The 24,323-nt window shown below is 41.4% G+C and overlaps 2 protein-coding genes across 4 annotated transcripts in view; both read right to left on the minus strand.

Moving 5' to 3' along the window:
* Nucleotides 1-13,320, minus strand: part of LOC121201449 (A disintegrin and metalloproteinase with thrombospondin motifs 3) — a 37,051-nt gene extending 23,731 nt beyond the window's left edge. Inside the window, exons 1-4 of the mRNA XM_041067287.1 lie at nt 12,691-13,320; nt 11,850-12,271; nt 3,027-3,183; nt 14-210 (exon numbers count right to left, since the gene is read on the minus strand). Of these exons, the coding sequence (XP_040923221.1) occupies nt 14-210; nt 3,027-3,183; nt 11,850-12,271; nt 12,691-12,769 (855 nt within the window). The 5' untranslated portion in view covers nt 12,770-13,320. The remainder of the gene's footprint in view (nt 1-13; nt 211-3,026; nt 3,184-11,849; nt 12,272-12,690) is intronic.
* Nucleotides 13,321-17,879: 4,559 nt separating this feature from the next.
* The window catches only part of pald1a (phosphatase domain containing paladin 1a), a 45,558-nt gene continuing 39,114 nt past the window's right edge, over nt 17,880-24,323 (minus strand). For all 3 annotated transcript variants that reach the window (XM_041029299.1, XM_041029298.1, XM_041029297.1), the window contains exon 20: nt 17,880-19,967. In XM_041029299.1, the coding sequence (XP_040885233.1) occupies nt 19,818-19,967 (150 nt within the window). In that variant the 3' untranslated portion in view covers nt 17,880-19,817. The remainder of the gene's footprint in view (nt 19,968-24,323) is intronic.

Here is a 24,323-nt window from a genome sequence, read left to right on the forward strand (position 1 = left end):
AATACAGACTTACTATGTTCATGAGTGTGAGAACGTAATTCTGCACATGCTCCTTGCCATGGAAGCGCACCACAGAGTCGTCCACAGCCAGTAGCACCTCAATGTTGTAATCGTCTTTCTTCGCATGCCTCCTCTTGCGCTCAGACTCAGACAGTTTATGTTCGATGAGATCCAGAGAAGCGGGGAGGTCGGCGATCCCGAAGTCTGCCACTGAAAAATATGACCAGCACATAAACAACTCAGTGAACAGACTGTGGGAATCTGGTGCATTATATGATATTTCTTATTATTATTTCAGCTTCTCTGAAATGATATAGTTCAGTGTCAAACTCGACATAAAACAAACTTCTGTTCTTGAGTCTCAGGATGAGCAGGAGGAATCCTTCGGGATTTCTAACAGGGGTGTGGACTCTATATTTTCTAAGCCACTCAATCTCTAGTCAAAATACTCCCCTCAGACTAACTCACTCGTTGGCCTAGTGAGTCAGAAGTGCATTTCCTGCTCCACATTCAGCCAAACTATATGTGCATTCAGAGAACGAATCCCAACCGGGTCACAAAAATATCAAACAACATTCATTCACGTCATAAAGCCTTTCAGCAGTTCTTTGCATTTGCGATGTTTATGTAAAGCAAGCCATCAGTCTTTGGCTTTGTTTGTTAGACATGACACATTTATAAAGAAATATAAATTATGTGAGGGTTTTTGAGATTCAGGCCATGACACAAACTCTGAGATGAGACAGATCTTGCGAGACAAGATGAAATGTCAAAGGAAAAAAACAACAGTGATATGCAATCATCCACGCGTTTGGGACACACACACGATAAAGTGAACACTGAATTGCTGTCATGTGTGACAAACACTACAGAGGCAATAAACAGAAAGCTCTCAGAGAGAGCATGTCACTGCCAAAGCTGCACAGCAGTGTTGTTTTAATTTGTCTAGTTATTCTTAATCTCCACCTGGGTCTGCATGAAAACACACATAGTAATAGACCATTATGAAAATAGCAAAAATGTCTCATCATTTAACCAGATTTTACTGAAATCTATTGCAAAGCTGTGATGTTCTGCTATCTAAATAATCAAACAAATGGAGGAGGTAATAATGTTCACTAATCGGAGGTAGTGTTGACACAGAGAACATGTCTGGCAGAAACTGCCATTCATGCATCATAAAAGTCTGGCACGTTGCTGGAGGCACTGAATTATTGCAATCTCCTGTAAAAGACTCCACTTAATTTCGCATTTGAGACGGTATTGATTCAAGCCTGCCAGATACAAAATAGAGACATGACAGATTATCTTATGCATACCAGAAAATCCATTGGACAAGGTATTTTCAGAAGAACAGTGCAGAAAAATGAAAATAAAGGATAAATGCTGTGTTCTCTGTAAAACTAAAAATTTTAACAACTGGTTCCTGGTAAATCTCATGAGAAGCAATTTATTCTAAATAAATATAGATAACAGCATAAATGCATAACAGATGACAGCTTATTTGCAACAGCTCCAGTAGGGTAAATCAAGATAAATGTCTCAACAGCTGAAATAATTGGGTTAATTTTTTATAAGCAGTAAACAAAATAAGTGTTTGCAAAGCTCTGACCATAATTAATACCACATATGCTTACATAATACTGATAAAAGCAGGGATGAGGGCGATGGAGCATAAAATATCACTTCAGTTCAAGTGAAATTTTTGACTGCTGTGGGAAGATTTTTCCAGATACTGTTTGTGAATATAGAAAAAGCCACATCACATGTTTTAAAGCTTAATTGGGACACCGACTCTCTGTGAGGGACATAACAGTACTGTAAAGGACAGAAATCTCCAAAAAAGCAAGAGTAACACTGTGAAACACCTTCACGCCAGTGTCCTGTAATATTAGTCTGAAACTTTTCTCTGCAAATAAGATCTTATCAGAGCGAGTCGGTGAATGAAGTTATTTGAGCAGGTACAGAAACGGTAATGGAAAAGGTAAAAATGGCAACTATATTTAAAGCTCTTCCCCAGATGGATGCAGATTCAACATCAGACAGCTGCATCACTTTATAGAAGAATGTAGCCTGTAAAGATAAATATGAACATAATGGATTTCACAAAGGCGGTAAAAACATACGCACACCAAAAAAAAAAAAACGTGAATGTGAAAAATATGGCTTGGAAAATGTGAACAAGTGACTCGATTAAAATTGTTTCTCGGGATGTATGAGCTGGAGCCCTGTGGAGTAAAATGAAAAGACCCATGCATCAGTTTTACGGTTACAGACAATGGGAAATGGAGTGAATTAATGAGTATAGTGAAAATCTTCCGCCAGATGCTCAAGCTATTGTTGTCGCAAGGAAGGAACAGAAAAGGAATTCATGATGGAGTTGGGTTGTCGACTGCGAAGGAAAGGTCACCCCGCCTTTCCACGCTGGTTCCCCCTCCCTCCCTCCCTCCCCTGTCCCCAGTTCTACCACTGGAGCCCAGAATTCCTCACTTTACCAGGTGGTTTGGTGAACACTGCCTCGGCTGCTAAGCCTAATAAATATACCTTGAGCAGTGATAAGGTTTTTTAAAAGAGTTAAAGGAACACACCAAACGCTGCAGGGTTAAGTTCCCTGGTTCCTTGCTGCTGGGCAAGTAACGTCCACTGAGATTATCGGAGCTCACTGAAAACAGCTGCCTGCTGCAGCTGGAATCAAGGTTGATGAGACCAGCGAACGTGAACCAAAACAGTAAAGCTGTGGGCAGTAAATGAAAAACATTGAGCTGAGAGATGCTAAAGTGCCCAGTACATTCCAGGGGGAGCTTTATGAACATGCTGTAATTATTTTCTGTTGTTCTGTTTCTTAAATGCTTTTGTGTCTGTGTCACGTGTGACTTCAGGACAGTGAAGCTGCATGTTATTATATCCACCTATCATATGGTCCTTGCTATTTTGAAGCTCCAATGAGCTGTGCACCAATGTACTTACTCACACACGTGCTCATGGGATGCTTTTTGTTTCCACTGACATCATCACTCCTAACCTACCTTCATTGTGGAGGTCCTCCTTCCGCTGGCCCGTCTCCCGCTTGATGGCCGACCTGCGGTAGACCACGTGGACACGCCCCTTCACTTCCACGTCCTGTTGGCCCTTCTCTAGGGGCTCGATGAAAAACTCCCCATTATCAGTCCGGATCAGACCTGCCTGGAAAAAGAGGGCTTCAAATTAGTGCACCCCTCCTCCTTCAAAGGACGGTAATTCCACTGGAGCCAGTAATTATAGTGTGCTTGATCAATTGGAGGATTTAGAGAAGGGGAGGGTATGGGGAATGACGCAGGTAGACACAATTTGGGCCCCTTCAACAAGCCCTTCGCCAAGATTTATTGAGTGTCACTATGATTTCACCCTGAACGAGATGATGAGTTGCAATGTTTCAATTCAGCCATGGGTTTCCATCTACTTTTTTTTTTTTTGATGAATTCTGAGAAATCCCTTCTGTCAGACACTCTCTGATATCAATCTGCAGTGTTCAAAGAATTCAAAGCCTGTGTTGAAGTTTTACAATTTAGTTTCTGATGTACTCACTTTCTCTCAGACCGCCTGGTGTGCTCCACTTCAATTAGCAATCTGACACTTCTCAGAATCCCTTTCAACTACTCACCGAGAGCAGCCGTGATCTTGCTGCTTTCATGCAAAGTTAAGTATACGGTCAGGAGGATGTTATTAATGGGACAATGAGCTGGTGTTGGCCTGATGACTGTTCTGTGACACCCCTTACTCAAAACTCAAGATTTCTTTTAGACGCTGAATAATGGGTGACAAACAACTGTCAGCGATCTGGTTTGAATAACTACAATAATTCAGCTATTTAAGCTGCGCTGGAAATATTTTCATATTGTGTTTCACCACAACCACAATTCACTAAAATGTCACCAGATATGCAACAAACACAGCAGTTAAAATGTTGTTTTTTTTTTTTTTAGGTGGCATAACAGTATGTGGTTTGACACTTTCAACTGTATGTTACTGTGACAGAGGATCCCTTCAGCCAAAGAACAGCACACACTGGAATTGGATTCAAACAAAGGTATAATGTGCAATCACTGAATCAGTTTGTGCAAACATTTGCACTTTACTATATGATGATCCTCTGTTCAGGCCACTAAGATGAAATATCATTTTATAAGCTTCTATGTATGGTATAGTTTAAGGTATTGCAGATATTAAAGGGATATTTATTCCCTGGTCTGAATTTGGTGTTAAGTGTTAGAGATTATGATTAAACCAATCTGCATCAATTCAGTAGAAGCATAATTTTATATTTTGGAACTGCCGTAATATGAGAACTTTGTGTGCAAAGCTGACATATTGTTTGCAGTCCTTTTTGCTCACTCTCACCATCCTCTTTTGATTTTGACCATAGCAAAAAAGCTCAGAAAAACCAACTGTACACTACCTGCTCAGTACCAAACTGCAGACAGTCAAAGTTAGCGACTTGATGGTGACAATTTAGCAACTAAAGAGCCAGACATTTCAATCAGGAGTTGGTAGAGCCACCAAGCTGTGCGTAAACAAAGGAGTGTTCTCTATTTAACATCCACCTCAGCTCTCTGTCATTGCCTGTATGTGTATGCAACATCAGCCTTTGTAGAAAGCTTCTGCTGCCATCCGTTACTGTCTGTGCCTCCCGCTTATTCTTTGTGGGGTCATGGGAGGATAGAGGCTATTAAAGCTCCCACACTGGGAGAGAGCCTCAGACAGGTCATCAGTCTATCACAGGGCCAACACACGGACAGACATTTTACAATCACACCATTTAACCTAACCTGCATATCTCTGGACTGTGGGAGGACAGTCAAACGACATGCAGGAGGAAACCTGCATGGACACAACGAAAGACCAGGCCTTTAACATGTTTTCCTAGTTAGGATATCATAGTTAATGTAGTTATGTGGCATCTTGGTGGACAAATGGTGTGATACTGCAACAGAATTTGCTCAGATCCATCCAGGGAACATTGCTCCATCATGTTTCCTGTCACACTTCCATGAGCTGTGTCCAATAAAGACTAAGTGAACACAAAGGTGGATCCAAGGCTTGTAATTAATTAGCATGTAAGTAATAACTTGTAATTTTTAATTAAGCAAGAACACATAACCCAATATGACCTGGATGAAACAAAAGCAGTTGAGACGTTTCTTTTGTGTTGCCATCTTGTTTCTATTAAGCTTAATGAGTACAAACTGCTCTGTCTGAATACACAGCACACTGCAAGTGACATTTCTCATATTCCTACTCCTTACTGAGAAAAAAAAATCTATCCAGCCTATCATTATACTCATGAAGAAGGCACACCAACAAGATTTTGGCAAGAATGTGTGTATTTACAGCTGCAAAAAGAAGTCTAAAAACAGTGCAGCAAAGAGAACGCTGAAACACAAACTTCAAAATCCTCAGTGCACTGTCGCTTGAGACTAACTACACAAGAACTGTGAACTTAAGGGTGGACATGTGACAATAAGGGCAAAGAGGAGTGAAAGAATCCGTCCAGCCCCTGACCAGGAAATGCCAAGTAAGACATGCTAGAATACTTCCTCTGTGGTCTCTTATTTCAGCAGTGGGTGGAAAGAGAAGCCGGGTCTGTGAGGGGAGAGAGCAGCAGCATCTGGAAGGGCCTACAGAGGAACCAAATGTAAACATATGTACACTGCATGGTAACATCTGGGCTAGGCAAGGACATAGGTCTGCTGTCAGAAGTGGGGAATAGACACAAAGTTATTGGATTTTCAAAAGTTCTGTGTTAATTTCTATATTATTAATGGCTTTATCCCACTAAGAATCAGATGATTCCAGACACTCAGGAAGATTTGCGCCGTTTCATATGACTGTAAATCTTTGTGTTTTATGCTGTTGAGAAAATGTGCATTTGACCAACATCAACTTGTGCACCAGGAACTTAAAACAGGCTGTTTTTTTGTATTTTCTGGCATTATTGGCTGAACAATTCATTGATTAATCTGAAATAACATCTTTTAGGCATGCATTACAACTACACATTGTCACCTGTAAATTAAAACATACATTATGATACCTGTGAGTAGCCTGAGAGGCCAAACCCAAGGAAGCAAAAAGTCTCAGAGGCTGTTGACAGTATAACTGTTAGCATTGTTATTAACTCAAGAGCTTTTCTAATTTGAACTGTGACGGCTGGTCAGTAGGAGGAATCTGTTTAGAGAGATTCCAGCAGGTCACTTTTTTGTTTTTTCATTTATAGTTTTTCAGATTTCGCACTCTGATGCTTAGGTCAAGTGAGCTTAACTGAAGTGGTGGTTCTCAGGCTGCTCCATGTGAAGTGAGTGTGCATACAGCTGGGATCATTATGAGCACTGCAGCGCACACCGATATAAAATTTATATCAGTGTGAGCTTAGGCCAGCTTCTCCTGACTCTGCACTGAAGAAAGCTTTAAAGTCGAGACAGGGAGGCATCCAGCAGTATCACTGACACCGTACAAAAAAAGGCAAATAAAGCTAACCCTTAAGCTCACCAGTGCACCAAATTCCACACACTGGTAAGAGCAACTTTGAAGGTGGATATTTACTGTATGTAATTTTAAGGAGACTTCTTTCTGCTCTGCAAACTAGCGGTTGGAGTCTGTCACCTGCTCAGTGCAGCATAAACATCGAGGCAGGGAACAAAATGAGGTGAGAGCTGGTGAAATTTGTCTAGTTTAAAGAAATATGTTATGCATGAATATGCTCTACAGAAAAAGGTGTAGGTTTGGTTTCAGAAGTTTTTTTTGGGTTATAGTTATAGTTTGCATTACCCTTTTTCAGCTCTGAGTATTGTTTGCAGGTATTCCTTTCAGGATGCATACTGCCCCAGCAACCTCCAGAAATAAGGATGACGGACAAACACAATCTAAAAATGGAACAAGTGCCACAGGCCACGGACGCTTGAGCTGCAACGTGCAAGGAAATCAAAGTCCAGCCGTCATTCCATAAGCTTAACCTGTAATTTGTGGCAGATTGTTTAGAAAAGTGTAATTTCGGTCTCAGGCACGCTCGTTGTTGATCCACAAACGAGAGACAAAGAGGGAGAGAGAAAAAAGGTAATCCACTGCTAACAACTGAGATCAAGGTATGCTCTCTAATTTGTGCGAGGTCATACGGTTTCCTATATGAATTTTAGTCACAAGATCTATCTATATATATCGGAATGGAAGAAATAAGACTTCTGGTGCAATATTTGCATAAAAGACACAGGCAGCATCCGACGAACTGGCGATATTAGATAAAAGCTTTTGTGGTACAACCAGGAGGATCAATAAGCCGGGGAGTAAATCACAGCTCTGCGGAGTCGAGGGTATGAAATAATCGTGTGAGACAGGTTGTGGGAGCAGGGGATTACTACTTGATTCCTTTTTATCAGCTTTCACATCTCACTGTGCGGGGCCACAAAGGGCATGCATAGCTGGTGATCAAGATGAGGATTAGGAAGAGAAAATTGGGCTTCTGATCACCGGCACTCATCTGCATGGGACTGATATCAAAGAGGGAAAAAATAACAATCATTTAGCCATGTTGAAGATTACGAGGCTACTATTAACAGCTAATTGTTTTTTTTTTATACAAAAGCTGTTCTGTTAAGGATAGATACTGTATAATGTACTATTAATACTATTATTCATATCAATATCAGTATGAACATTAGTAGTAGTAGTAGAACTAATAGCAATACTAGTAAAAGAGGAGTTTGGTACCAAAGTTTTGTAGCTGAAGTAGAAGAACTGGAAAGTAGCTGTAGGAGCAACTGTAGTAGCAGTAGAAGTAGTGGAAGAAGTCCTGGAAGTAGTAGCAGTGTTACTGTTGTAGGAGAAGTAGTAGTAGTATCAGTATGCTGTAGAAGTAGTAGTGGCAGTAGTAGAAGCGGTAGTCATGGTAACACTAGTAGTACACATATGATAGTCAATAGTACTGTGTCATTCACTGCTGTGTGTGTGTGCGTGTGTATGCTTGCAGGTATGCGTGTCCTGTATTGTATTGTAGTGTGTGTTTGAATGAAACAGACATACCATAGCTGCTGCAAGTGAGAAATAAATCACGCTATTGGCTGAGGTGTCAGGCTTCCACTGATGGAGCTCTTAATTTAGTGACTTTACCTCCGTGCCAGCAGAGTACTGGAACGCCAGAGGATACTGGAATACTGGACTGGGACCAGCCCTGTACAGAATTCCTGCAAACATTCATGAATAGAACAATTTATGGAAGCATTTTCCATCTCCAATGGATGGAAAACTGCCCCCCACCCAAAAAGAAAAAACAAAAAAAAACAAAACAGTAAGCTGACTAACTGTTGACTGTTGCTAGGTGGCTCTCTCTCCATTTAACCGATGGACACAGAAATAGCACTCTTCCGACTGCGGTTATCTGGCACTCGTGTTTCCATCACACATGTAATTCAATCAGTCCGTCATCTGCGCTAATTCTCAACACATGAGCAGCTCCGGTATAATCATAGCTATCACTCATCGCTCCACAACAATAGTTCATGCTCGTCTGGAGCGCACAGCTGTTGCCATCAAGCAGGAGTTACAGCCAGGGAGGAAGATTTTGCAGACGCCGACAAGTTGGTCAATCAAACATAAATTATATTAAAATGAAACTGAAAGTGCAGGTCTGATTTAGAACACCATGTCATTTTGTATTCCCTTTCTTTGCAGCCCCAGCTGACAGTCTGGTGGTGCTGTGAGGCCAAATATGCCCTAAAGATATCAGATTAATTTGCAGCTTTACTGTATGCGTGTCTTATCTGTCTTGAGCTTGGAATGCCATAACTCTTATACCTCCGGGCACATGGCAGGAGACCAAGTTAACGTAATCTGTTTCTGGTGATGTCATGCCTCGCTATTTGGGAATCGTCCCTGCGGGAGCGGCCCCCTCTGCGGAGGACACACTGACAGCAAAGCTTATCATGGAAATTCAGTCGCATCAAAGGGAACAAAATGAATTAAAAAGCAGCATGGTTAGGAGTTGTGATGACTGCAGGTGTGGTCTTCAAGTCTGAGCACATTGTTTCCAGGAATGCACATGAAATGTGAAGAAAAAACTATCTATGCAACTGTGATATACATCTGCTGCAATGATCCAAACCAGTATGTTCTCTATAAGGGACCCCATCAAACGTTCTTCTGAAGATGACATACAGTGCAGTGAATCACATGAGATTTGGCCCGCATGCAGCGACCTCAGCGCATGATCCACGTTCTTCTTCCTTTCAAACTCAGTCCTTTCATCAGACATGATCTCCTCTGTGTCCCTCCACATCAAGCAGACACTTCAGACTAAATAACTTGCCTGCAAGCTGTCTGCACACCTTCAAATGCTCCCCAAACATCCCTGCATGCACAGACAGGTCTATGTTTATGTTGGATTTGATGCAAGGAAATGCATGGATGATATTTCTATGAGTCAAACTACAGCATTTAGAAGATGAGTTTGCCCCAAATTAACAAAAACATTTTTTTTCCCCACATGCACTGGGTGGGATCTAGCCATGCAGATAGTTTTGGCTTTGCTTGCCCTCAATGTCAGACTTCTGCCACCACAATACAATAAAGATGAATGCAGTGTTGTTTGTGGTGGTCACAGCTTTAAAATCTGACATTTGAAAGAGTCAACAGCAGCATGTTTTTCCAGACACAATTTCCCAGAAACACTGCACAATACACAGCCCTCAATGTCATCAATTTTACTTGCAAACTACTGTACTTTCACCTACAGGTTAAATTTGCTGAAAAATGTTTACAAAAAAAAAAAGTGATTGATTTGTGATTTGGTTGAACAGACCTTTGTAAGAAATAAATATCAGACCATCCTGTCAAATTTTAAGTATCTAATATAAAAGGCACAACATACCATATGTGACAGCAAATCCCCAGAAATGTCAGATAACATATGCTTCGGAGGAGGAACGTACTCAGGCCTTATTTACAAATCAGATGGATCTCAGACTGCTGGTTTTAGACTTCTAAAATGCCAAATTAACAGTAAAAGGACAAGGCTTTTGGCTGCTGTGACAAAATTAACTTGACGCCTGCTTACAGATGGTGTGACCGATCATTGATCCGCTGTCTCATGTTGTCAATATTGCATTATTTCACCACAAATTAGGGCACTGAACAAACCCAACGTGATTGGTTGCTTTCAGTACCTCATTGTGTGGAGGGAAACATAAATAGACAAAAGCTTGAACAACAGCTTGCAGGACATAAGGTCACAGAACAGAAGTTTGCAGAACAGATGCCAGGAGACACATCAATAAGCAGAAAAGTTATGGAGTAGCCTTTCTTTGGTCAATCTGCCAATTCAAATGTCACATGTGCGTTTGAAGAGTCACTCCAAATCGCTTGACTGCAAACATCCATTAGCAGTTCAGCTCACCTCCCATCGCTCTGCTCTTTCACAGAGCGACACAGTTTTAAAGGCTGTGATGACACCAATTGACTGCATTAGTGCAGAATGACGAATAGATTGGTTGTAGTGGAGGAGGACGCACTTGCTCTGGTTGGGTCCATTCATTTTGAATAGGTTTTACCCAGACATACAAATCCATAACTAAGGATGCGTAAAATGCTGTTCAAAGAGACCAACATCTGTCTCACATTCCTGTGGGCTACGATGGCTGTAAAATGTTTGTAAGTTTGATTGGCTCCCGAAGGAGACCTGTTTTTACTGTATTAGAGAGAATCACGCCATTAGAAACTTCTAAAACCAACCAACAACTTTACGGTTTTATCGCTCTCTCATTGTTCTCATCAGTGTCACTTCCAAATGTAGCTGCAGGTGTTTTCAAGCAAAAAGCTCTGGTAAACCAGCTACCTGTCCATCACCTAACGGCAGCTAATCGCTAATGGCAGATAAGATTAGCAACTAGTTAGTGAACACAGCAGTGGACTCAGCAGCTACATAGCAAGATATTTTTCTCAGGGGTCAGTGGAGACAAAAACAACAAGTGTTAAAAAGAATATGACTTTAGATATCAATGGTGTGCTGATAGCATGTTGCACTGCCCCCAAGAGGGCAAAGAAAAATCATTCTACGCAGGTTTAAATAACAAAATGAAACTTAGCTATGGTCTGGCTGTATGCTATACATAAGTCGACGTCCTCAGCCAATGATCGATTGTTAGGGAAAGAAATACCAGATTTGCCAACCTTACTGTTCCTGTGTCAGTTCTCACGCACAAGCTTTCAAGTCTGAAAGTTCTTTGAACACTTGCCACCTGCCCCCTCATTGGTCAGACCTGCTTTATCCAAGCCCAGTCACTGGCTGCCTGACGAACTCCTGGCCAATAGAAGATCAGGATCCAGACACTCAAATTGCCATGTGCCTGCTCGTGTATAGATGAATGTTTTTTTGTTTGTAGGAAAAAAAATATGAGTGTTTGGAAGACACTGAGCATACAGATGGACAGCATAGAAATTATGCTGCAAGAGTGGTTTGAGAAGTCTCTGTGGAAGCTTTGATATTTCTTTAAATACAGTACAAACTGGTCACATTTAGAATCCATGCTGACGTGACAGCAGCAAAGGACCTAACTACAAACTCAGAGCCACCACTACACCACTGCTTGATAGTCAGAAGATGGATTTCAGATGGCAGTCTTACATAAGGATGCAATACATGTAAAAGGTTAGGTCAGAAAATGTGAATATGAAAAAATGCCTGCAAATGAATGTGAATGAAATGCATGCCAACCCACAACACCCCACGTTCGGTCTGACACTGTGCCAAAGAAGGAAAAGCATCCTTCCCCCTGCTGCACCTCTCTCCATTGGACTTATGTTTCAAGTGTGCATTGATGACTTACCAGTCCGTCACAGTTGCTGATAGCGACCGAGGCCCCCGGCATGTCACTCACATCCCCTGTGAAAACACAGTACCCCTGGATACGTTCCTTGGCCTTTTCCTCAAAGTCCTCCTGCCATTCCACAAAAGCCCCCGGGGCCACCAGCCTCCTGTTGGCCCTCAGGCGGAGATGCAGTTCTTTCCCAAACACAGTGACATTGAAAAACAAGTGCTGAGCAGAGGAGGAGGTGACCGAGGGCATCTCAGGGGCACCGCGGGCCACCCTTCTTTTGCTGCCAGAGTTTGAGGCGGTATCAGCAGCAGCACCACCACCACCTTTACTTCCACTTCCAGCAGAAACCACGTGAGAAATGTACCGGCCATGGGAGTCTGTGCTGAATGGCACGATAAGACCATATTCACTTAACTTTCCAGAGAGTTTTTCTGATGGGACAGATAGTGTCAAGTGAGAATCACGTTCACAGACCTATGGCAAGCATCTTCATATGGAAAAAAGACTATAAAGCAAAATTAGCTGAATGATTAAAAAAAAACTAAACTTTATTTCAAACAATTGATTATGTAAAGCATACAAAAAGCTCAGTTCTTCTTATGAAACAGGGAAATTATATGTAAACAATATTGTGGACATTCAGGGATATCCAGCAATTCAATACATTGTATTGGTTTTGTTCAACCAGTTCATTGTTTGTTGACCTATCAAAAAATAAGCCATCTTTTGTTTTGTTTTGTTTTGTTTTTTATCATTATTCAACCACATTTATACTTCAGAGTGCATTTCTATAAACAGTACAACAGCACAGAAAAAAAAGATAGTAAATGGATATGAATGGATCACTCACCATGTGTTTCTGCTGCGAAAATATGCTCCAAAAATACCTGACTGAGTGAAAAGCACATCAATAAATACATACAATCCATCGCGAGGGCTACAGTGTGAGAGCTGCCACTTCAGCGCTGAGTTTTCCTGCCTGTTGTAAACTTTGAGCCGAGTCCTTCCTCCTGAACAAAAAAAAAAAAAAAAAAAAAAAAAGCACAAATGCAGGAGAAAAGTCCTCAGAGTTGAGCTCCAGCGAAGCAACCGGGCATTTCTGAGCGTTTCCCTCTAGACGCCACACTGACGGATATTCACAAGTTGTTTCCAATCTTTTGGCCTCTGCTGAACTACATAGACCAAGACTGCCCCATCCATTTAGGGAGATAAAGGGGGGGATATCTGGGGTGCTGATGACGACAACTCCCCGGTAAAAACCGGGACGGTTTGAAGAGGTAGCCCAAGTTTTCTTCTTCTTCTTCCTCCTCCTCTTCTTCTTCTTCTCCTCCCGCTTCTTCTTCTTCTTCTTCTTCTTCTTCTTCTTCTTTGCCTTCCTCAGATAACTTTTTAAAAGGGCAGGAGAGCAAGTTAACGCACGCCTACGCTGAGGAAAAAAAGTCGGAAGGGTTCAGATAAAGTGTGCAGAGACAGAGTGTCCCGGTGGTGAAACATCTGCTGTCCAGTCCTGCACCATTACGCACCAATGGTTCGGCTGCGGGACTCACAACCGCTCAACTTGAAGCCACTACCAGCCAACAGTGGGAGCGCCTTCTCTCCGCTAGACAACCGCGTATTTAGCCAAGCGATTTTTTTTTTCAACTCAAAAAAGAAACTGAAGTCGTTATATCATCATATCCTGCAAAAGTCCACCCCCACAGCTAATATTCGGTTTTCAAATTTATTTTTCTTTCTTTAAGAGGGTGAAAAACTCTGTGGGATGCAAGGCAGTGACTCAAATAATGTTTACATTAGTCCACAAACGCATGTCAGTGATAACATGGCAATAAATCAAAGGGGGCAGAAGTGGAAAGTTTTGAGTGGCCATGCTCAAAGAGTGTGTACGTGCTCTGGGACTTTGTCTTGTTTGGAGAGAAATCAACTTTAACTTTATTATTATCCCAAAATTTAGAATTTTTAGTGTGCAGCCAGGCATCAGACACAAACTGTAGATCACAGAAACGCATACATGGCAACAACTCAGTCAAAAACAGAGACTAAATATAAAACAACAAAAAATACAAATGTTAAGGACGTAAAATTATAAATGTTTAAAGTGTTTTAAAACATTGTTTAAAATATAGAATATATAAGGGGAAAAGGCTAAAAGCAGAGATACTTCTACCATCCTGTATGAATGATTAAAGGAGAAGTGCACACATATAATGCACACGTGTACTTTGAGACAGTTTTTGTTTTCTGTAAATATTCCTTGTGTCCATTTTGTACTAAATACAAGGCTTCAGCATTCAGCGTTAGATAAGTCAAGTGAACATCTTCCAAAGTTACAGTGTTTTCAGTACGAACTTCCATCTTTGTGCCACTTACTGTTTCCTCTACTGTGGCTCAGCAAGCAAACTGTCGTGGAAACATAAAGAGGGAATTTCACACTAAACAGACTAACTTTGAAAGACACTCAACTAATCTGATTATCTCTTACACTTAATATTGTGTTTGCTATTTATTCTGGGCCAGAAGAAACAGGGCCACTTAAAGTTAATTTCAAGATAAGGTAATGTGCAAATGTGCCTTTAAAAATTAAGCCTGTCGGTGTCAGTGACTGGGATAAAATCAGATTCAGTGTAACTACATATTTTCTATGTCTCTTAAATGAAATGCTGGTATCAACAAAGCACACACTGCATTATCTCATTTGATGACCTCATCCGGTTTGTATCCCAGGTTTTCATAATCAGGGCTAATCCTGCAGATGTCACTGTGAGCATATGTTCCATTTGCAGAAAGGGAACAAATCCAACACCATCATTAAAAACTTAGAAGGTGTGAAAACCTTACAGTGGATTTCAACGGAGGAGTGACAGTCTGTTAAAACTTTGGATGACTGCTCAAGCAACTGGGATTTTTTTTGGCCCCGGCTCACCCCGCTGGAGTCCAGACTTAGTCAGACATGACCATGCAGAGACTGAACCAACAACTCTGGAATCCTTCTTAGAGGAAGAGAAGGGGGTTGGGTGGAAATGAGTTTTGACTTTCAGGTACTTTTTGGAGAAAAAAGGTGTCTAGACTGGACATTCTTTTCTCTCCACAGTTCCTTCTTGACTGCGTCTGGGCTCTGCTGCTCTGGACGACCTCCCCCATGAAATGCCCATACTCTCACTCTGTGGTTAATTACCCCCATGCTCCCAAGATGGTCAGTGTAGAGCAGGTGTGGGTTTTACACAGTCATCCCCCCAGGGCGGCAATGAGAGGACTGGATGGTGATCCAGAGTTGTGCATTAATAAGCGATGGAAACTAACCACAGCATTAAGAGATGGAAACCATTAACTGCCTTGTAAGAAGTTTTATGCTCTTTTTCCATCCATACTGTTTGGAGTTTTTTCTTTTTTTTTTCTTGTGTGTCTAAAAGCCAAGATGAAATTCCACAATATAGCATAGTATTCAATTAGAAGCCTTGTTTTTTCCCTTCTGAAATGAATAGCTCCACTCACAGTCTGTGGTTAAGTCCACACACCAGAACAATTTTCTACTACAGTGCTTGCATTAGAACACTCTGTCCTTCACAACAGAAGTCGAAGAGCAAAACTTTAATACACTCTTGCTTCAAATCGAACCCAGCTCTTGAGTATTTTAACAACAAGCTGCAGATATTCATGTGAGACAGCCATCATTCTTTGGAAATGTGATTTACTGATTTGTAAATACTTGAAAAAATAAAACTCTTCCTTCTTTCCCCTGTTATACTTCACAGAGACATGTTTCGGAGCCTACATTTGCTTAACATTTGAATCTAGCAGACACGCTGTAATCGGCTGAACAGTAGTTAGTCCAGTCTTTGAGGGTGGAGCTGCAAAGAATAAAGCCTCTTCCACTGTGTTTCCAGCAATAGTGAGACGTTACAGTACTATGTGCAGGGCCGCGGATGCCTCAGTGTGTGCTGTAATGTGGTCTAGCCATGCCAGCGTGCTGAGAAAATATGTGACTTTTCATCTCCGAGATGTAGGGTGATGCAAAGCAGCTGCTAGTCTGCCTGGCAGCTTGAGGGAAGAGGAGCTTCTGTGTTTGCCAAGTTACAAACCAGTGACTTGAAGGAGTTGTTATTACGGTCCTCTGTCCTGTGTAGAAAGAGGGAGCTGGGACTGAAAGTTTCAGAATGAGCCCTGAGTTATGACCCTGGTCAGACTCGATGAGTTTCACTTGACCATCCTTAAGAAAATGTGATTAGACACTAATGAATGTGGACCTCTTTTCTGTATGTGCAGCTGCAACAGTACCTACTCCTATATGTGTCACTGTATTTGTGCGGCCTCCACTTTGGGACTTTGTTACCTTGTTATGTAGCTGAAGTTCAGTTCAGCTCACACAACAAGACAGCAAATCACTTATACTTGGAACCAGGGCTTCTAAATAACAAAACCTTAGTCGATGGGATGTGTTCCAAAAGATCGAATTGAGGTTAAAAATAAAGGGGGGAAAAAAGGAGCATTTAAGAGCTCTCTATCAATTCAATCAGTATTTTTTTATCCTGTCAGCTGAGACTTTTCATTACCTTGCTCAGTGGGGTGTGTAATACCTAGCCTCTCAGGGATTGTGTATTATTGCCCATGGTAAATGAAATACTACATGAGTATTTGCCAACGCAGATTTAAGAACATCCTTTCAAAGATTTTCACCATCTTGCTATTATTGATTAAATCCCGGGAGAGGACTGAGAGCACACTCTGAGGTGTCTGTAATGCTGCTTTTATCCACACAAGAACAATCAAAGAGGACAGCGGTGCACCCATGCACCCCTCACACATGCCTCCTCTCCTGAGCAGCTCTCTCATCTGCAGAGGGAAGCTTTTTTACATCAAGTTCATTACATCCCCTCTTGCTGCTCACCTCTCAATGCCGCTCTTTGTCCGCCGTAATCTCGGGATCCTTCAGAACTGCTAGCTTGAGTTTCACGTTGGGGAGTATCTCAATGAGTCTGGAAAGGATTTCAAAGGCGAGGGGCCGCTATATCATCCTAGCATGGTCCTCATGTCCTGGGCTTATCTTGACCCGGAGTCAAGTTGGCCACATGCTGCAACTGAATAAGCCTTCTCCGTATCCGCATGTTGTTTTAACCGATTTGTCTCTGTTGGTAGAGTTAGGGAGAAATTCACCAACAATGTGCTTTTTAAAAGTGTGCGTTTGTGTTTCTGTGAATCTCACTGCCAACCCCATGACAAAGAGGGACAAGAAAGCTCATAAACTGAGGTGATGTAGAAAGGAAACAAGGGCAACAAACTATAAAAGGACTGTTTCAATCTGGACCACTTGGTTTCCATTTACAATAATCCAGGATAGGCTGTGGTGTGATAAAATCCTAACAACTTCCGTGCTCCCAAAGATAAGCCTGCTATGCACTTACAAGACGGGAAGTGATCTGGGATATCAGCCTTTCAAAGCAGGCCAGCGAAGCCAAGTGAGCTTCACTGATGTGCCGGCCGGTGGCTTTTAATCCCCACACAGCCCTCCATTCTTGACAGAGTGACCTTTTTTTTTTCTTTTTTAATTAAGACCTTACCTGTCCACATCAAAAGGCAACTCAGATTAGTCTTTTGATCTGCCTAAGCTCTTTATTACTGTATATGGAATATGTTAAGATTTCAGTCCAACAATGAATTATCTGTTTGGTGTAAATGTACTCTGCACGATGTTCATAACCGGCTCTGCTTTCCGAGAAGCTGGCACTGACACAAGACAAAGAGACTGTCTTGATATACGAGTGTGTCCTCAGCGGTGCGTATCTCAGAGCATAAGATGATGCTGAGATAAGGAGGAAAAAGAAAGGAAGCAGAGGGGGGAAGAGACAATTATTTGGCTCCATCGCTCCCGATTCGGAAACTTCAATGAAACAATGCACAGCGGAGAGTTGTGTGCAAAATATCCACGGTCAGAGAGTCCACCCACACTTTAAAATCCAAATCCTTGACACAGATGGATCAGTTTTATTTTTCTCCTTAGGAAAGCCGACAGTGAAATGATACCAAAAGCAGACACAGGCTGGTAAATCTATTTGAATTATTTATTTCAAGCCCCCAAAAAGAAAATAAATGATACATAAAGTGAATAAAAGATAATACGCTTCTTTGTTTAAAAAACATTAAATTAAGAGCATAGCTAAGAAATTAAGGCGTTATTACAACCTGCACATGTATGTTCTTGTGTTATCAAGTCACACAGATGGGTTTATGCTAAAGCATAAAAAGGCTATTTCAATTACCATTCTATTTTCAGTCATCACAATCTTTTTGCTCAATTAGTCTAGATGAGTTATATACAGTGCAAATGTTATGACACATTGACAGAATAGAACAAATCGTAATGAAAGGCATCGGGAGGAAGGATTTTTAGGGTTTTTTTCTGGCTTATCTTTCTGGTTTTAAGGCAGGATTCATGGTTTTTACAGCCCACTTGAAGCTGCAAGTTACTTTACAACTAAACACATATTAGCAAATTAAAGAATAACAAACATACTTAAACAAAAAAGATGTTAGGACGTTTTAAAGAAATGCTGTACAGTAAAACCTATTCTGGAAATGTAGAAACACTAAACAATAACTGGCACATGTTCAAGAAAAGCAATATTCTGTTGCCCTGTTTGTCTGACAATGCAATTATACCTTTTTTGTCCCGATGAGTGAATCATGCATCTTTTGTCTTCATATACCCTTTGTTAAAGGGTGTATTTATCATTCATCAATTGAGACAGTGTTTTCTTTAACCCAAATATTTGCAGGCCCAGCTTTTTCCAACCATTAATTTTACCGTCAGACGTATAATTTGATTCCTGCTGACGGACTGATGATGTCACAGGAACTACAACCGTTTACTGGCAGGGGTCGTCAATTCTGCGAGGGCTGAGCTGATTAAAGGGAAACTCTGAAAATTTTACACATCAAAGTCTGTTTACAGGTTTTGGGAAGTACTGCTGTGCAACCAAATAGGCCGACTTAACTGTCAGCAGTCGGGCTGCATTGTGGGTAATGCAGGTGTGAGAAAGAAGAATGCGTCTCTAAAGAGTCTCAGAAAAAAAATATGCATTTTCATGTTTAAGCAACATTGCTCCAATGTATACAAAGGTGAATACAAACACATATACAGCTTTAAAGTAAAATCAAAGTTAAAAAAAATCCTGCTGTACTGTTAGTACCTGTCTCATGACATGTAAATAAATGTAAAAAGAAACAGGTACAACAGAGGGACACATCACTGCTCTTACACTGTAGCGACAGAAACTCTGACCATCAGTTCTCAAAAACATCCACTCTGATCAGCTTTAGAAAATTCAAGGACACAAAATTTTAATAACAACAGCTTTCATGGATTCACAGGGAATGTTTTGGGTTTTTTTTTTTTGTTTTTTTTTTCAAAAACCTCAAGTCAGACAAATGCCCAGCCACTGATGACAGCTGTGCTGAGAAGAAAAGGGCAGGGCTCAAGAAAAATATCAGGTCACACGACAGCAAACAGTTGTGACATACAACCAAAATTGTTGGCTGACAACAGAGAGGAATTTGCTTCTCTCCTCCATAACAACATTTAACTTCTGTCTTGGCACAACAGAAGTTTTGAAAGGCTGTCTCATCTTCAAAAGAGAGGAGTAAAAAAAGGGGGAAAAGGGGTTTTTGTTTTTTTGTTTTTTTACCTTAATTTGAAAAAAGTAACATAAATAATAGTCAATTCTATGATCTACTTTTGAAAAAAGGCAAAGGCACAAATAACTTCTAGTATATCATCAACATTCTGCTAAGACTTAACATTTCATTAAGACTTAATACCTACAAAATGGAAAAAAAAAAACAAAAAACAATAGTAAAACAAATCATAGATGAAGTGAAGATATGCATAATACAAGGGTAAATATAGAAGGCGTGACAACTTTACTGTAAATGTCTTTTATTCTGAAAAGCACAGTACTGTTTTGGTGCATTCACAGTGATCCTCTCTCAAACGAACTCCCCTCGGAAAGGAAGTGACTGAATGTTTTGCTGTTGCCAGCGGCAGCGCAGCCTGGCCAGCGGCGTGTCCCTCTGGTTTTCAAACTCGGAGAAGGCCAGCTGGTTGAGGATGTCATAAACTCCGGCCTTGGCAGCCACCTACCACAGAAATACACAAAACGTTAATGAACAGGCAACACAGCCAGCCAGGCATTTTCTTTTATTTATCCATCATGACCACACAAATGCTTTAACTGCCGAGTTTAAACATGTAATCTGACGGTTTTCTTATACATGCAGCTGTTTCACTGGAACAATAGGTATCTACTGAGGGTTTGGACACAACAGGAATTGGTAGAAGAAGTATTCAGATCCTTCAGTAAAAATATCAACACCATAATTAAAACAACACCACAATCTAACTTTACTTTAGTTGTAAAGTAACTTGTGGATTCAAGTGTGGTGTAAAATCAAAAAAGTACTACATTACAAACAAACCCCTGGAATTAAGAGATTGCTCAAGGGGCACTTCACCACTTTTAAACATCAAACTTAGTTTGCGTGTCACAGGAAGTACTACTGAGGAGCGAGGGTTTAATGGAACAATCTAACAAGAAAATGCTATTGAGTTACATCATGGCTCTTCCTGCCCACATGTCCACAAGTGTCCTTGGTCAAGACACTGAACTCTAACTTGCTACCAACGGTTAGGCCAGTGCTTTGCATGACCGATCACTGGCAGTGGTGTGTGAGTGAATGGGTGAATGGCAGCTTGTAAAATGCTTTGGATAACAGTGCTACCTAAATTCAGTCCATTTACCAGTGAAGAATATTTCTATGAGCCTTGTTGTGTGCGATGATTTGTTTTTGATTTTGTAGTAAAATGTTTACCACTGGAATTTAGTGGACTGGACATACAACATAAAACTGAAAACCAGCGGCCTCACTATTTTACTGAAGTACTGTAATGGGACAGCACTGGAACAACAGCATGGACATAGGATGTGTTATTTGGTTTTTTTGTGTCTGAGTCATTTCTGAATGAATGAGGAGGGAGAGGAACATGGCAAGATTTCCCCCAGGAGAGAGTTCAGTGTTCGTGTTAAGCACCAGGTCACGCTGACTCACTGTCTGCTGTGGCTGTCAAACACCATAGGACTGATGGGAAGCACCGTGGACAACCAGAAACATCTGGCCATAAAGTGAAACAATACAAACAAACAGAAATAAACCCTGCAAAAACTTTAAAGATTGAATACCCCATTAAAAAGTGCCACAGCTGGCCAAGTTGACTCTGCAGGGTTCGCTTTGAGAAACAGTGCGGGACTGTGATGTTCTGCTACTAGATTTGATAAAAGAGCATACAAGAAACTAAGGAAGTCAAACTCTGCTAACACAGGCTGCCAAATTTATTTATTTCTATTGATCCTTGTATCGACTTTCCCATCACAAGCCATTTAAATGACTTCAGCTCATTTTTTGGGGGGCGCACAAACATGCGGGAAAGTTACTTCTTGCAGCTTACACACTCAGCTTGGAATCAATACAGAACACAGCTGAACCACCAGCTGTTCTGCAAGTCTGTAGGACCCTAGAAGACAGCAGGGAATGACTCAGTTGAGGTAACGTTGCCTAAAACGCTTTGCCAATACAACCTCTCCCTCCGCTCCTCGGGCAGTCAAAGAGTCTGCAAATTTTGGAGTGGAGAGGAATGTGGAAGATGAGAAATGTTCAAACATTGGGGTAAATAAGGGCATCACTTGTGGAAACATACTTTAAAACTATACAAAAATGAAGAGTATGACTGTGGTTATGCTCTTGAGGCTGTGAGGTAATCCTGTGTGTGAATCGCTTCTCTGGACACTTTTAAAAATGCACCGTCAGGTTGACTGCTGAGGAAGACATGCTGGAACAATGAACAGGAATAATAGTATCAAGATATCCCTTTCACTACAATGATTATAGCTTAGCTGGCCAGCTTTGAGCAGAAATAAACACAAGGCGCCACAGAGTGTGGTCTAGATTACCTACTCGCTGACCATGCAAAATCAAATCTTACAATAGATATCATGTAACGCTAAAACTAGTGCTTTGTAGAGTCGACGCTGGTTCAAACTTAAAAACCTTTCCTCAGTCCTGTGAGCTGTCTCACCATGAACAAATGATCGTGCAGCTTCTAGTGTCCTATCTTAATAAAGCCTTTTATAGCAAACACATGAACTGATGTACATTTCGGTGCTGGTTTGCCTTTGATGTATTCCTGGGTAGCTGCCGAGTTCTTTGGTGGGAACGAGTGAGTGGGTGCAGAGGAACCATTAGTCAGTGAATGTGGATTTGGATTTGTGCTGTTAACCAGGATACCTAACCTGACTCATCTACCCCACAGCCCAGCTGTCTAAATAGGGGATGTGTCAAAAATCTGCAACGGTGAAAAGTCGCGTCTTATGGCAAAGTCAAGGGTTTGAGATGGAAAGGATCAAGAATGACTGCGTGCAATCCCCGTGGGTAAGAGCTGAGAACATTGACATTTTGTTGTCTTCATTCTTCTCAAAATTTAAAAAAAAAACAAAAAAAACAATACTCCAACTAAGTCAGGTTATAACAGAAGTTACAATGGTGACAGAGACATGGCAAAAAAAACATCAAAACTTCCACTTTCCCACTTTTCTTCACTTCTCACACTGCTCATGCAACAAAATCCACTCCTTTTTTACTGTGACACATGTTTAGCGCTTCTATTTCTGACTGCGTCCACCTGGACACCAACATGCCTGAAAACATGTTGCGTTACCCTGACAACTAGCCATCATGTCAGCAATCGTCACCTGCACCTTTTTTTTTTAATAATTTAAATTTAGCCTCACTTTTATGCACTTAGAAAAAAATGACTCGCCACACCCCTGGCAAGTGTTCATGGCACGCCACGTAGCTCCTGTGGCACAAATAACAGCTAAAGACAACGGCATGAGATGTAGAAAGCAGCAAATCAATATATCTTCACACTGTACAACAAAGTCAAAAACAAATCAAAAGGGATCAGTTCTTTCAGGGGACATCTGTGGAAAAAAAAAAAGCCTTGAAGTTGCTGGTGCGTGGTGACAAGCTTTCTGAGTGACAGTAAGCAGCTGTCAAAGAAATGTCTTTCATGCTGCACTGAAGAGATCACAAACGCCAAAACTCATTAGGCGGCTGGAGCGGTGGGAGGGGCAGGGCAGCGAGGAGGCGCTGGTCCTTCTCACAGTCGGCTATCTCAAAGGCTGCACATACCTGACCGGTGCAGGGGGACAGGGAGGCCTCTGTGCCACACATCAAAACAGCTGGAGTGACTGACAGGGTACCTCTCCTACAGGCATCTGTGGTATGCACTGTACACAAGTCCTGCCATTGTATAAAGGGCCACGTTTTGGATTAGCAAACATGGATTTCAATTCCAATAACTCCTCTGATGTTTCTGCTCTGATCTCACAACATCGCCACAAGGCGACATGGCCTAATGACGCCAGGGACAATATTTGTCCAATGTGCACACAATGTTGCATTAGGCACTTCAAACACATAAAAAAGTATATACATATACACACATATACACACATATATATACATATATATTTATATATATATACATATAGCTTTGGATATGCATGGCTGCATCGTTATAAGGCGATTAGCGCCTCTGATCCTGCAGTGAAATAACACAAAACATATGCTTCTGTGGTTCAAACAATCCAACTGAACAGAAGCAAAGAGACCAAATAGATCAGAGGCTCCATATCAGCTGGCACTGGCTGCTGCTGTGCATGTCTGGGAACACTGTGCTCCTGCTTTTAGCTGCTGAAGAGATCAAATTAGTCCATGCACACACACATGCATACAGCCAGCGCAGGATGCTGGACAGACTGTGCTGCTCAGATCTGGCTGGTTGTGTAACCGTGGCTTCAAATGCATGACTAGTGATGGTGATGACCCGCCACCACTGCCTCTGGCGTTGCGGTTTGTCATTAACGATCCTGCCACGGTCACTGGTGATAGGCTAATGATTGTGCCTTGGGGTGGGTTGGGTCAGATTGGTTGGGCTGCTGCCAGATTCTGCTGCAACTGGGCCAGTATACACATCACAATACTGATACTGGTGGGGTGCAAAAGGTATCACGTATGTCACAAGACTCCTGCACAATGTCTGTGTATGTTTTTCTTTTTTAGAAATTATTTATTTTAATTAGATGTTCCTTAAACAGAAAAATTAATTAAGTTTAAAATTCTTTTGAATGGATCATTTTTCCACACGTCAGCAGCCTTCTTATCAAACTGTTGACAGTTGTCAAGCAATCAGCAAATTGTAGTTTTTCGTTTTGAGAACAGTGTGAGAATGACGGTGTGAGATTCACAACCCTCACAGCAAAATGTGCATCAAACACAGAGCAAAACAAAACAAGATACTCGGATGTTTGAATGTCAACGTGACTTCTGTCACAGCTGCGGCTCACATCTTTGCTGTCCTCTCTGTCTCTCATGGGA

Source organism: Toxotes jaculatrix, chromosome 21, assembly GCF_017976425.1.
Source record: "Toxotes jaculatrix isolate fToxJac2 chromosome 21, fToxJac2.pri, whole genome shotgun sequence".
NCBI classification, from domain to species: Eukaryota; Metazoa; Chordata; class Actinopteri; family Toxotidae; genus Toxotes; species Toxotes jaculatrix.